Genomic DNA, 14,385 nt, shown 5'->3' on the forward strand with positions numbered 1-14,385 from the left:
GAGATATTTTAATAAAAAATGATTAAAAGTGGACAGCCACCTATAAATCTAGGACCAAAAATGGAATTAACTCTTTATTTAAAGACTATTTGACTTTACTATGTCAAGGGGTCAAATGACCCCTTCCCCTACTCATACTTCTTGAAAACAAAAATTGCTAATATTTTATTCGTATTTTAGTTGTTATTTATTTTTTTAATTTGATATTATTAAATTTTATATTAGAAATTATTTTTAAATATGTGACTGTTAATGTTAAATTTTGATATTAAATATTTTAGATTATCAAATCGTCAAGAAAAATGGTCAAATAAACCCCTAAATTTTACACAAGAATTCAAACAAGTCCTTAAACTTGAAAAAAGTGCAATCAAACCCTGAAATATGTTTTTTTTAATTAAATAAGTCAAATTTACCGGTAATCAACAAGCTACAGGTAAAATTACACCGATGAATGCTATTTTTTGTCATTGACCGACAAATTTTATTGAAAAAATCAATCACGGACCAAATGGTCGTCTTCTCCGGCAAAGGCAATCAATAAAGGTCGCTTTCTATAGGAAAAGGCAATTGGAGATGGTCTCCTTCTCCAAGAGAAGGCGACCGAATATGGTCTCCTTCTCCTGGAGAAGATGATTGAAAAATGTCGAATTTTTTGTCAGAAAGGTGATTAGAAGAATGGAGAAAGCGAGCAGAAGTGATTGGTGCCGGAGATTCCTCGAGTTTTTCGTCGGGTTATAAATGACCGCCTATAACATGTGTTGGTGACCGGTTGTTGGACTTGTTTGATAAAAAAAATAACATATTTGAGAGTTTAATTGCACTTTTTAAAGTTTATGTGCCTAATTAATTTTTAATGTAAAATTTAGCCATCTATTTGACCCTTTTCCCAATTCTCAAAATGAATTTTGACTTTTATATTTTTTTTTGTAGTTGGTGGAGGAATAATATATTTTTGTAGTTGCGGGGCATTTGTTGAAGACAATTTGCATCCTTATCTCATCAGTTTTCCACAAGAAAATTTGATGGACTTTCAAGCTGTTTGTGGGATCACTTAAAAAGTAAAATTTAATATTTTCATATTTACTATTATAAATTATTCTTGCATATTTATTACTATTAATTAAATAACTTTCACAATCAAACCCCAAAGTCTTGTTTTTATCTGATACACAGGGCTAGCTTATGATTGTTCCTGGCCAGTTAGATCAAATTTTCCAAGCAATTTAATTCATCAATCTGGTTTTTATCTAACCCAGGATCCTCCATAGCCTAGCTTCTTAACAGGCCCCATACTCTTTTTAAATAAATCATTGTTCAACTCCTCAAAACGAGCCCAGAGTAAGCGGTTCTGAATGAGAAGTCAAAAAGAGATTCAATCTCTACACGTACCAACTTGATGCTGGCTGCTCAGAGCTCTCTTTCCTCGCTCACTTCCCCTCCTGAGTTTCCCAAGAGCCCTGTTGTCCTTGCTCATGTCCTTCCCAAAAAGGCGCTTCTTCTTGATCAATTTAATGAAATACTCCATGATTCTCTGATCAAAATCTTCACCTGCAACAACAAAAGGTAAATAAAATGTTGTTTGTGTGAGGCCAAGATATGCAGGAAGAATCATTTATCTTATCTGAAGCACAATTAGTCAAATTCCACCCCACCAAACAGTCCAAACTCCAAATATGAAGAAACAAGTCTCAAAAGTTACCTCCAATTCAGGGTGAGTATCTCCATTGGTGGAAAGAACCTCAAACACGCCATTATCAATAGTTAAGATACTGACATCAATTTGTTTCTCAACCATAGCATTACTCAATTTTACCTAGAACGGTGACAACTGCATCCTTGATTGTCTTTCCAAGGTAAGCTTTCCTTCATCTTAGTAAGAATGATGGCACTAATCTCCTCAGGGCTGAAAACCTTTATTTGTTTCACCATCTTTGATCTTCACTTGTATATATGGTTTTCCATCCTTGTTAACAATTTTGTAAGTAACAAATTTCATGTCCTTTTGAACTTCTTTGTCTTCAAACCTATTTAAGATCCCCATTATAGTTAGCTTCAAAACACACACATAAACACATATTGGAGGAAACTTGAGACAGAAATTCATTACTTTCTTCTAATAAGCTAGCCTCTTTACATAAAAAATGATCCTCTCAGGGTTGGAAGCGGCTTGAAAACGCAAATAAGCTCCCTGACAAGAGATACATTATATTGCCAAATTATTGCATAAAATCAGTAATAATTAAATTAAATATGCTGATTAGGTTCAACAAACAAGGAATGCAGATGCAAAACTTCAATTCTATCATTGTTTAAGCTTACTACTCCAATCATTTTTCCTCCAACAAACACTAAGAGAAGAAAACTCATCCGCTGATTCAAAGCTAACATGTTAATAAAATTACTGTAACACCATCTGCTTAATTTCTTCTTGGCTCAAACGGCCTTTATCGTTAGTGATGGCAATCTTCTCGATCAGATCGCCCAGAGGCCTTGTCTTCGGCTTTAACGTTCAGGATGCCGTTAGCATCAACCTCAAATGTAACTTCAAATTCAGGTGTTCCTCTGTTCCAGCACATTACAATTTCAGTTGAGAGAGAGAATGGAAAGGCAACTCTCATTAATTATATATATTGGGAAGAAAATAAATAAATAATATCCTTACCTGAGGGAAGTGCACAATGCACAATAGCTATTGCAGTTAGATCAAATTTTCCAAGCAAGCTGTTGTCCTTTGTGAGACTCCTTTCACCTTCAAAGACCTGTACAATGCACAAATTCATGTTCAATCAACTGCTACTCTAGAAAAGAACTAGATAGTCAACATAGCAGGATGTGGAGTACTGTTAAGAGTCCCAATGGAAAATATAAGAAAGAATATATGGATTTACAAGACCATGAGTTAGACTAATTAATTAATTGGATTTAGCCTTTTAGTGTGGTTTGGCCCATGTGCATTATAGCCATGTGAATATTTGATAACAAAACACACAGATGTTAGCAAAGAAGTTCAGATTTTTGGCTAATTAACATAAAGTCATATTTAGTCTGAAATGGCTTACCTCTGATTTCATCACCTCCTTCCCCACTCAAGATTCCAACTTAGCAACAGCCTCATCAGGGTTAACACCCTTGTTTGGTTCCTTACCATCAAAGTAATCCTTCAAAAGTTGTTGAACTTTTGGAATCCTAGTACTTCCACCAACCAGGACAATTTCATCAATCTGGTTTTTCTGTAACCCAGCATCCTCCATAGCCTTCTTAACAGGCCCCATAGTCTTTCTAAACAAATCGTTGTTCAACTCCTCAAAACGAGCCCGAGTAAGTGGTTCTGACAAGTCATTACCATCATAAAGAGATTCAATCTCTTCAAGAATTGCATCCTTAGTAGCTTAATTACCTCTGAGCATCATTGAAGTATGCTGCCAAATTCAAAGGAGAGGGAGCATGACAATCTCAGTAACCACATTACAGTAAGACCAATTAAAGTAAATTCTCAGCCATGGCATTACTCAATTTTACCTGGAATATAACGGTGACAACTGCATCCTTGATTCTCTTTCCATGGTAAGCTTCAGCTATTTCCTTCTAATTTTATCAGGTCCCAACACTTCTTAGAAATTGAAGTTTGATTTTATTCATTCTTACTCCAACATCTTCCGCATTTAATCGCTCTTGGGGAGATTCCACTGCACAATGCAAAGCCAATTCTAATATGGAGGATATACACTGCAATTTCGCATTGAAGTCTTCATCTTCTGCCTTTAGTAAGTTGGGATCTACAACTTGAAGTACATGATGGGGTAAAGAATCATTTATCCAACTTTTCAAGTTCATATCTTCGCCAAATGTTTCATCTGAAGGCCTTCTTGCTGAAAATGTTTCCATTAGCACAATTCCAAAACTATAAATGTCACATTGTGTTGATATCATTCCTGTGGATCCATACTCTGCGATTATGAAAACTATCATCAATCCATCATAGGATTTGGAATGGAAAATGGAGGACTAGTCCATTATTATTTTAAAATAGGAAAAAGTGTCAAATTGACCCCCTAAGTCGAATGGATAGTGCAATTGAGTCCCCTAAGTAAAAAAAACTTCATTCAAACCTCCTAAACCGGCTAAATTGTTCAATTGAGTCCTAAATTAACCTGTTTAGCAGGTTGATCATTCTCCGGCTGACACGTGTCTCATTTTTTAATTTTTAGTTTTTTTTTTAAATTTTTATTACCTTATGTTTTTATTTTATTTTAAATTTTTATTAGTATCCTTTCACGGCTGTCTTCCAGATCTGGGCGGATACTCGCGATCTTCGCCAGTTCGCCGGATTTCTGAACATCCGGCAAGAGTTGCATCGAACTAGAAAACGCCATGGCTTAGTCACATACGGAGCAGTATAATGTTATTTTCAGTTTATGGGCTATGTTTTGATGTGTGTATGTTTACTGGTTTTTGGAGCTAAACATCGCGGCAACGTAATGTCGAGATCCGCGAGGACGACCATGGAGCTTTACACGTCGAAGGGATGGAAGCATGCGGCGGATACTTTCCCTGAGCGAACTAGAGTCTGGAAGAAACCACCCAATATGGATCCCAAATCCGAACGGAAAGTAGTCGTCGTTTACTACCTCTCCTGGAATGACCAGCTCGAACACCCTCATTTCATGGAGGTCCCCCTCTCTTCGCCGGAAGGTCTCTATCTTAGACTTAGAGGTAGTAGGGAACAAAAAGATTAGAATTTTAAGCGGAAAATATGAAGAAAGATTGAACTTCTGGTATGTATAAAGGAACTTTAATTTTCATATTCTCCTTTTATGTGTGTAATTATTTATCAAATATTGTTGTTGAATTTTACAAAATTTACAGGACCTACAAGAATGGATTTGTATGGCATAATTTATCGAGGAATGATTTCATTTACTCGACGCATGGCCAAGAGTATGTTCTCAAGGGATTGAAGTTGATGATGGATGAGGCACTGATTCCTCCGTCGGAAGAATAGGGGTTTTCCGATTCGATGCAACTCTTGCCGGATGTTCGGAAATACGGCGAAGATGGCGAGTATCGGGCTCAGATATGGAAGAGAGCCGTGAAAGGATACTAATAAAAAATTAAAATAAAATAAAAACAAAAGGTAATAAAAATTATAAAAATTAAAAATTAAAAAACGAGACACATGTCCATCCGAGAATGATCAACATGCTAAACAGGTTGAATAGGACTTAATTGAATATTTTAGCCGGTTTAAGGGGGTTGTATGAAGCTTTTTTTACTTAGAGGATTCAATTGCACTATCCGTTCAACTTAGGGGGCCAATTTGACCCTTTTTCCTTTTAAAATATTGGCAAATATTTTAGGAATAAATTGAATGAAGAATTAAAATCGCATTTACCTGGTGCCATATAGCCTAGTGTTGCAAGAGTTTCGGTATGCTTGAAGCTCTCCTCCTTAGTTAACAACTTTGTCACACTAAAATCACACACATGGGCTACCATTTCTTCATCTAATAGCACATTTGCAGGCTTTAAATCACAATGAACCACCGGCATTGTGTAACCATTATGAAGATAGTCCAAACCACATGCAACATCAATCATTATATTCAACCTCTGAACCATATCCAAGAAGTTTCTTTGTGAATGTAGCCATTGGTCAAGGCTTTCATTTAGCATGTACTCAAGGACCAAGGCCTTAAACTCTTCAGCAAAACATCCTGTAATAACCTTAGTGAGATTTCGATGGCGTAAATTCTTTAGCACTTCAATCTCAACATTAAAACTGTCAAGTGCATCTTCTGATTGATTAAATACCTTCACTGCTATAAGCATCCCGTCATCCAAAGTCCCTTTATACACAGAGCTAAAACTCCCTGAACCAATGAGATTGTTTTGGCTAAAGCAAGAAGTAGCCCTTAAAAGCTCATTATAAGAAATCCTTAATTTATCCCATGGAAAGCCAATATCTATCATACTTGGGACTCTAAATTTCCTTTTTCGCTTTGTAAGGACAAATGCAATAATTACAAAAGTAATTACCAATGAAGCTCCAAGGACTGCAAGAGTAATAAGGAGTTTTATTTTAAGCCTCGAATGGTGGGTAGAATGACAAAATGGTACGTGAAACCTAGGATTTCCACATAACTCCTTGTTAAACATGAATGATGCACTCGAGAAGTTTTTGAAACAACCGGCTGATGGAATTTCACCACTCAATTCATTGAATGATACATTGAAGTATTTAAGATATGAAAGTCTTTCCAAAGATACAGGAATTGAACCAGAGAGTTTGTTTAGTGATAAATCTAAGGATTCCAAAGAAACAATTTGACTTATTTGCTCTGGAATAGATCCTTCTAGTTTATTCCCTTCAAGGGAAAGAGAAATCAAATTTTGCAATTGCCCAATAGTGGCGGGGATATTTCCTGATATTTGATTGTGGGACATGTTTAGAAGTGAGAGTGTCTTCAAACCTTCAATACCATTGGTTATAAATCCATCTAAAAAATTTGAACTCAAATCAAGCTCTAACAAGTCTTTGAGATGCCACAAACTTAAAGGTATTCTAGAAGTCAAACGGTTTGAATCTAAATACATTTTTCTTAGAGAAGTGGTATTACCAAAGCATTTCAACAAATTCCCGCACAGCTGATTGTTACTCAACTGTAAATCATACAGATAGTGAAGATCACAAAGGCTATTAGGAATGGAACCACTGAGTTTGTTATTACTGAGATCCAATTCTTGGAGCTTACTAACCCCTCTTAGCATTGGTGGAATAAACCCGACCAAATTATTGCTATCCAGATCCAAGGCAATCAAGCTGCTTAAGTTTCCAAGTTCATTTGGTATGATTCCCTTTAACCCACATCTCAACATAGTCAGAACTTGAAGGTATGAAGAAAGATTCCCAATTGATGACGGAAGGATAGCATCTAGAGGGTTTTCATCTAAGTATACGTACTCCAAGTAATTACAATTTACCAAAGAGTTGATAATACTTAACTCTAGAGATGCAACATCATTTATGAGCATGTTTAAACTTAAATTTAGAGTTGTTAAGAGCCTTAGATTACCAAGAGATGCAGGTAATGTGCCGCTGAAATGGTTTGCGCCAAGATCTAAAATAATAAGTTTTGAACAATTTGAGATAGAGTCTGGTATCACTCCATTGAGATAATTTTCATCAAGATAGAGTCCTTCTAAGTTCAATAGAGCATGCCCCATGCTTGAAGGAACTACCCCCACAAGGTTATTGTATGCAAATGAAATTATTTTTAAAGAAGAAATGTTGAAGACTTCCTTAGGTATGGACCCACTTAAGTTAGCGAATTGTACGGATACTTCCTCCAACATATGAAGTTTTCCCAACTCTTTTGGAATTACACCTGCCAGTCAGCCAACCAAAACCTTATTTTTTTCATGAACTCATCAATACAACAAGTGTGTGCACAATATACGTGTAAATGAGGTGTTTCCTATTAAGTTCTTCAATGACATTAAAATATGTGAAAATAAGTTCTGCATGCAAATTTGAAAAGTAATATATGGATATTATTACCATATTACATTTTAATTAATTAACTTTAATATATTTTTTAGAGTTAATTCCAGCAATGGTCCTCCGACTATGTTGATTTTCCAAAATTGGTACTTGTCTTTTAATTTGGACGAAAAAGACACTTGACTATTGAATTTGTTCCGACATTAGTCCTTCCGTTTGTCTACAGTTAACTAAGCGTTATGTTAAGGGGTAAATGGGTCTTTTCATTTGACTGCTTCTTCTCCCTCGTATTTGATCAGTAGTACGCAGAGAACTAGGCGATGCAGTTTAAGAGGTTGTCGAACGGTATGATTTCCGCCGCCGCCGTCGATGAAATTTCACTTGTCGCCGCCGGGAAGGAAGGGAAGAAAGCGAATGTGCTGATCGTTGGTCCGTCGGGAAAGAGGCCGCAGATCGGTCAGGCTTTCGCCATCGCCCAGCCACCATCGCCGGCTTTTTCTTCGGTGGACTCCAAATTGGAACGCGCGAAAGGACTCTCCTCTGTCTTTGGTATGGTTTCAACTCCCTCATCTGCCTTAATCCTCAATCAATTTCACGTATATGTTCTCCAATCGGTCGATTTGTAGACCTTGATTCAGCGACGAATCTAGGTCGAGACCTAGCGTGGCTAGGGTCTGATTGGAGATTGATGTTGCAAAACCGGTGTTAGATGGTGTATGGATTCAGATTGTGAGTGAGAAAGGAGAATGGAGATGATTGTGGTAGAGTATTGAGCCAGAGAAACTTCCGACGTACTGTGCGAGATGTGGCCGATATGGTCATGTCACGTAGGTGGTTTACTGGGGCACTGTTGGGAGGGAAATACCGCCGGAGGTGGTAGAAACAGTGGAGGAGAGGTCGATAAAGGAGGGGGTTGAAGTAGGTGGAGGTGTGGTGGCTGGGAATGGTGATGCGACTGGGACTGGTCACGCCAATGGAGTTATGCATCAAGACTTGAAGCCTGAGAACTTCTTGTTTGCCAATAAGAAAAAGAACTCTATGCTTAAAATTTTGGGTTGTCTGTATTTTTCAAGCCAGTGGGGAGGAATATACGAGAGTGATTTGGAAGGAGGAAGAAACAATGGATATAGAAAAAGGAAGAAGAAGGTAGTCAATTGAAAAGACACATTTACCCCTTAATATAACGCCTAGTTAACTGTAGATAAACGGAAGGACTAATGCCGGAACAAATTCAATAGTCAAGTGTCTTTTTCGTCCAAATTAAAAGACAATGACCAATTTTGAAAAATCAACATAATCGAGGGACCATTGCTGGAATTAACTCTATTTTTAATTTAAAACAAATTTGAACTATTTTAACTTCTAATCTAGAGTCACAAGTTCATATACTTTAATGAGTAAGTCTTATATGAAACGGTTTCATATTATGAGATAATACATGTAATACTTTTAGCTAAAAAAATATAACACTTTTCTATAAATTCATAAAATAATATATTACATTTTAGTTAACATGTATTACATGTCACACTTGAATTAGACTTTAAGAAGATTATGCAGTTACATAACTTGTATTGATTTTATTATGTAAGTTTTAATTAAAAAAGTAATACGTATTAACAAAAAAAAAATGTTGTTTATTACGGAGTACAAATTTATAACAAGTGAAAAACTGTACAATTCAATACAAAAAATATTAATGTTTGTATATGTACTTAGTTCAATATTCTTATTTAACTTGCAAAAATTATATTTAATAAAAATGTGAATGAACAATATTTATATGAGGACAACCCAATCAAGTTAGTAAAATAATAATATTTTATCATTTCTCATTATTGTTATTAGTAAAAACAATAGGCCATTCTCTATTGTTTACTTAATTCTTAAAAATAGCATAAAATGACATTGTAAGTGCTTTTTTATGGTACAAATACAAGTGGAGTTCACTTTTGATTTGGATCGAGTCAAAATGGATTCGGGTTGTTCGTAGTGAGATAAATAGATTGATATATTGTACTTTCAAAAGAGATAATGGCCGGTGAATGAGAAATTGATTTTCAAAGTACACGCATTTGAGTTGGAGAATGAAGGGGGAAAGACTTAAAAGTAACATTGTCCCACATTGGAAAAGCAAGAGAATTTGCACAACTATATATACAAGAGCCTTTAAAATGCATGTTGAATTGTATAGCATTGAAGTTTTCTCTCCCGCGCAGGGTGGTGCTAATCGATGCTTTGACTTAACAAAGAGGTACGTATCTGAGAGAAAAATAGGTTTAATGTCCTGTTTGTGGGCTTTACTTAACAAAGAGGTACGTATCAGAGAGAAAAATAGGTTTAATGTCCTGTTTGTGGCCTTTGACTTATGGGTTTGTTATCTAGCTAAGTCATTGGAATATGGACTTTGGTAGTCATGTAATATATTAGCATTTTGCTAATAGTTTCGGATCCATACTTGAGGCATGCTTATAACAATTGTAGGGATCATACAGGGTATATGAAACTTATTATGTGACTATATATATTGTACGTACATTTATGTTGTCACTTCTATGTAATTTGGATGGTTTCTGTTGTGGTTATGCTCATATTTATTTGAGAAACATCCCTAAGGTTGGATCAGACCAAGAATAAACCTAGGGTTTATTCATAAAGGACTTGAGTTAGGAATTAATAAAATGTATGTGATGCATAGAAGGTATTACTAGCGCTTTAATTTAGAGGACATACCACTATGATTCATGTTTTTTTTATCTTCAAAGGAGGTTTTGCCAATACTTGCACCAAATGGGAAATTGTAATATATTCCACTAATGTTGTACAAATTAAGTGGTATGAGTATGATTATGTCAAATTTAGCCATTGTGGCAGTAATTAGTTTTTGATAACTAATTACATTCAAGAATAAACATAAGGTTTATTCATTAAGTTTTATTACCACATAAAGTACTTAAAAAACAAGTTACATTGTGATCATAAGCGGATACTACTCACATTTAGAGGAACTATCTCGATCATATGCTTTCGCTATCAAGGTTAGATTAACTTTTTGTGTTTTACATGTATAATACATGCATTGATTTTGTATATTCTAACATTAACTTCTTTATAATACTCAATTTTCTATTATTCGCTTCCACATTATTCCACTATATTCCTAACAAGTGGTATCATAGCGGTTTAATTGAAATTTATTTTCAACTGTTACCAAGTTCGATATCGAGAAGTTCAACGAGAAAATTAGTTTTTCTATCTAGAAGATTAATTAAGATGGAAGTTGTTCTAACCTAGAGCAGTTTGAATAAAGCACTAGCCGGAAAAAAGAAGAAGTCGGCTGCAATGACAAAGGAGTAGTAGGAAGATTTAGATCACAACGCACGTTCAACCATTCAATTGTGATTGTCTAACGAGCTTCTATGTGAGGTGGTAAGTAAGACGACTACGTCAAAATTATGGTACAAGTTGGAATTTCTTTATATGACCAAATCTTTGGCGAACAAGCTACACCTGAAGGAGCGATTGTCTAAAGAGGTTCTACTTGAGGTGGTAAGTAAGACGACTACGTCAGAATTATGGTTCAAGTTGGAATTTCTTTATATGATCAAATCTCTAGCGAACAAGCTGTGCCTGAAGGAGCGATTGTATAATCCATATGACGGAAGGTAATTTTATTAAGTCTCACCTGGATGAATTCAATTTTATTGTCCTCATAGAGACTGGTTCATCTCTCTTGAACCAGTTGATAGTGGAATTGTCTTGATGGGTAATAATACCCAATGCAATGTTAGTGGAATTGGAAGTGTTTAGATCCGGACTCATGATAACATTGTTAGGACCTTTACCGATGTTCGGTATATTCTTGACTTAAAAGGGAACATTATATCTTTGGGCACCTTGGAATCTCTGGGATGTAAGTACATAGCTGAAGGTGGAGTTGTAAAGGTGATAAAAGGCTCTCTTGTTCTCATGAAAGCTTCTCGTTCTGGAAGCTTGTATGTGTTGCATGGCAGTACTGTGACAGGTTCAATAGCAGTCTCATCATCGGTGGATGATGTTGATCTCACTCAACTATGGCATATGCGTCCGGGCATATGAGTGAGAAAGGCATGCATATCCTGAGCAAGTAAGGCCTCTTGGAAAATTCAGGAACGGGAAAATTACAATTTTGTGAGCATTGTGTTTTTGGGAAACAAAAGAGGGTTAGTTTCTCTATTGTTATATACCGTACCATAGATGTTTTGGAATATATACATACCGATTTATGGGGACCTACTAAAGTTCAGTCCTTAGGATGTTGTAGATATTTTATGTCTATTATTGATGATTTTTCTCGTAAAGTCCGGGATTTTTTCTTGAAACACAAAAATAAGGCATTTTCTACTTTTAAAAAATGGAAAATACTTGTTGAAACTCGGACAGGGAAAAAGGTGAAAACGCTCAGGGCAGATAATGGACTAGAGTTCTGTGAGTCAGATTTCAATGAGTTCTGTGCAATCAATGGAATTGCCAAGCACAAGACTTTTGCCTGGTAAACCCAGGCAAAATGGTGTTGCAAAACGTATAAACAAGACTCTATTGGAGAGAGCTCGTTGTATGCTCTCTAATGCTGGGTTATGGAAACGGCGTGATTTTTGGGTCAAAGTTGTTTCTACTTCTTGTTATTTGGTGAATAGATCTCCGCATTCTTCTCTTGATTTTAAAATTCTAGAGGAAGTTTGATCAGGTAATCCTGTTGATTACTCTATTTTAAGAGTTTTTTGATGTCCTGCATATGCTCATTCCAATACGGGTAACTTAAATCCGAGAGCTATCAAATACATTTTTCTTGGTTATGCTTCTGAGTCAAAAGGATATCACCTATGGTCTTCTGATTCTCAGTAAATCATTTTGAGTCGAGAAATCACTTTTGATGAAAATGCATTACTTTCTTCAGGAAAAGATTCTATTGTACCTAGCTAGTACTGGTTATAAGCAGAGTACTGGAGAGAAGGTGGTGTTCGAATTGAGGCCTAATGACAGCATTACTATTATTAGTGGTAATACTGTAGATGATGCATCTACTAGTACCGCAACTCACGTCTAGCCACAACGCGAGTATTCTATTGCCCAAGATCGACCTAGGAGGACAATTACAAAACCTACTAGGTATGTTGCTGATGATGAAACTCACTTGGTTGTTTATGCTCTTTCAGTTGCACAGGAGGTTAATTGCGATCCATCTTGCTATTCTGAGGCTATTTCATGTGCCAACTCATCCAAGTGGTTGATGGCTATGCAAAAGGAGATTGAAAGTCTTCACAAGAACGAGACTTGGGAGCTTGTAGAGTTGCCAAAGGGCAAACACCCATTAAGTTGTAAATGGATTTACAAGATCAAAGAAGGCATCCCTGGGGTTGAAAAAGCAAGGTGGAAAACACGATTGGTTGTTCGAGGTTTCGATCAACGTGAAGGTATTGACTTTAATGAGATTTTTTCTCCAGTTGTTCGTCATACCTCTATACGTGTATTACTTGCTTTCATTGCCCTGTTTGATTTGGAGTTAGAGCAACTTGGTGTAAAGTCTGCATTCTTACATGGAGAACTTGATAAAGAACTTTAGATGTGTTAGGAACCCCGATCTCTTGATTTTGATGATACCAAAGACCAGAGGAGACCCCCCAAATTTTCATTGTCTTTAGTATCTTTTGTCATAAAGCCGAATACTTGTTAAAACTCGTCATAACGAGTTCATGACAGAACCCGAAACCTTGCTGAGCCGAAGACTTAGAAGAACTCAAGACCGAAGACTTGAAGGTCGAAGACTCAAGCTGAAAGAAGTTATGTAGACAAAGGCCGAATACTAGAAGGGACAGTCTCGTGAAGATTATGGAAGACCGAATAAACAAGTTGATTTATTCGAGGAGATGGTGAGAGAATGATAAAGTCAATCATTCTCACGAGCTCCCAAGGCATAAGGACTCTAAGGACATCCATAGCCTTGATGTTGTGAATGATCAGTGTCAAACGGATTGTAGGAAGCAATTCCAATGAGCATTAAATGTCATGTTCTTTTGTGTAAGACAAAAGACAAATTGTCTCTACACTAAAGTAATCAAATGGCTAGAAAGTACTAACATTCACATGGGTCAACTATTACCCAGCGGATATTACACACTGGACATAGGTTTTGAAATTTTGATTTCCCTCCAACGGAATTAAATTTCACGCCTATAAATACCCATGCTTCATTTCATTTGGAGTAGCTGGTTCATACATGCAATAGGTTGTTATAAGCGTTCAAAAGTGTGCTAAATATTCGAAAAAGCTCAAACTCATAATTCAGATTTTAAGAGAAATCTTGTGCTACTCAAGTGTTGATTCAAGAAGTTCAAGCCAAGATTTCCAAGTTGGAGAAAAGTTCAACCTTTCAACCAACCTCTACTTAGGAGAAGTAGAAAGAAGCGGAGTAAACTTGGAGAAGTTGAAAAACCTACACAAGCGTGGATGCCTAGTTTTGTGATCAAAGGAGCACATTTTGGGAAGACATTGTACTACCAAAGGAGATAATAGTGCAATCTTTCACAAGTTGTGAAGAAGAGTGGAGTGGGCTTCATTAACAACCGAACCACTATAAAAACTCCTCTCTCTCTCTCTTTTTACTTATTGCTTTATTTATTGCATTGCATACTCACGAACCAAGCCTAATATTTTATCAACTATAAAAATGGTGCAAAGTAATACTAAAACCGACAACCTTTTTATTTCCGCTGCATTTATCTTTGATCAAGTTCTAACTCTTCTTAAGAGTTTCTACTTGCAAAATCTTTAAAAAACCTAGTGAGTCTATTCAACCCCCCCCCCCCCCCCCCCCCCCCCCCCCCCCCCCCCCCCCCCCCCCCC

At 36.3% G+C, this 14,385-nt stretch overlaps 2 protein-coding genes across 3 annotated transcripts in view; both read right to left on the reverse strand.

The window, feature by feature from the left end:
• Nucleotides 1–554: 554 nt before the first annotated feature.
• LOC116023534 (luminal-binding protein-like) lies at nt 555–3,275 on the reverse strand. The gene is made up of 5 exons (XM_031264534.1): nt 3,111–3,275; nt 2,666–2,762; nt 1,397–1,551; nt 1,256–1,351; nt 555–623 (listed from the first exon to the last, which is right to left on the reverse strand). Exons 1-5 carry the CDS (start codon nt 3,273–3,275, stop codon nt 555–557), a joined length of 582 nt encoding a protein of 193 aa, XP_031120394.1.
• LOC116022284 (probable LRR receptor-like serine/threonine-protein kinase At3g47570) overlaps nt 1,097–14,385 on the reverse strand; it is an 18,160-nt gene continuing 4,871 nt past the window's right edge. The window contains exons 4-11 of one of the 2 annotated variants that reach the window (XM_031262921.1): nt 5,396–7,387; nt 3,523–3,950; nt 3,063–3,422; nt 2,666–2,762; nt 2,323–2,565; nt 2,111–2,191; nt 1,703–2,027; nt 1,097–1,551 (exon numbers count right to left, since the gene is read on the reverse strand). In XM_031262921.1, the coding sequence (XP_031118781.1) occupies nt 3,598–3,950; nt 5,396–7,387 (2,345 nt within the window). In that variant the 3' untranslated portion in view covers nt 1,097–1,551; nt 1,703–2,027; nt 2,111–2,191; ... (2 more) ...; nt 3,063–3,422; nt 3,523–3,597. Of the gene's footprint in view, nt 1,552–1,702; nt 2,028–2,110; nt 2,566–2,665; nt 2,763–3,062; nt 3,423–3,522; nt 3,951–5,395; nt 7,388–14,385 lie in introns of both variants that reach the window. The other variant, XM_031262920.1, reaches the window with a different exon arrangement.

This window comes from Ipomoea triloba, chromosome 6 (genome assembly GCF_003576645.1).
Source record: "Ipomoea triloba cultivar NCNSP0323 chromosome 6, ASM357664v1".
NCBI classification, from domain to species: domain Eukaryota; kingdom Viridiplantae; phylum Streptophyta; class Magnoliopsida; order Solanales; family Convolvulaceae; genus Ipomoea; species Ipomoea triloba.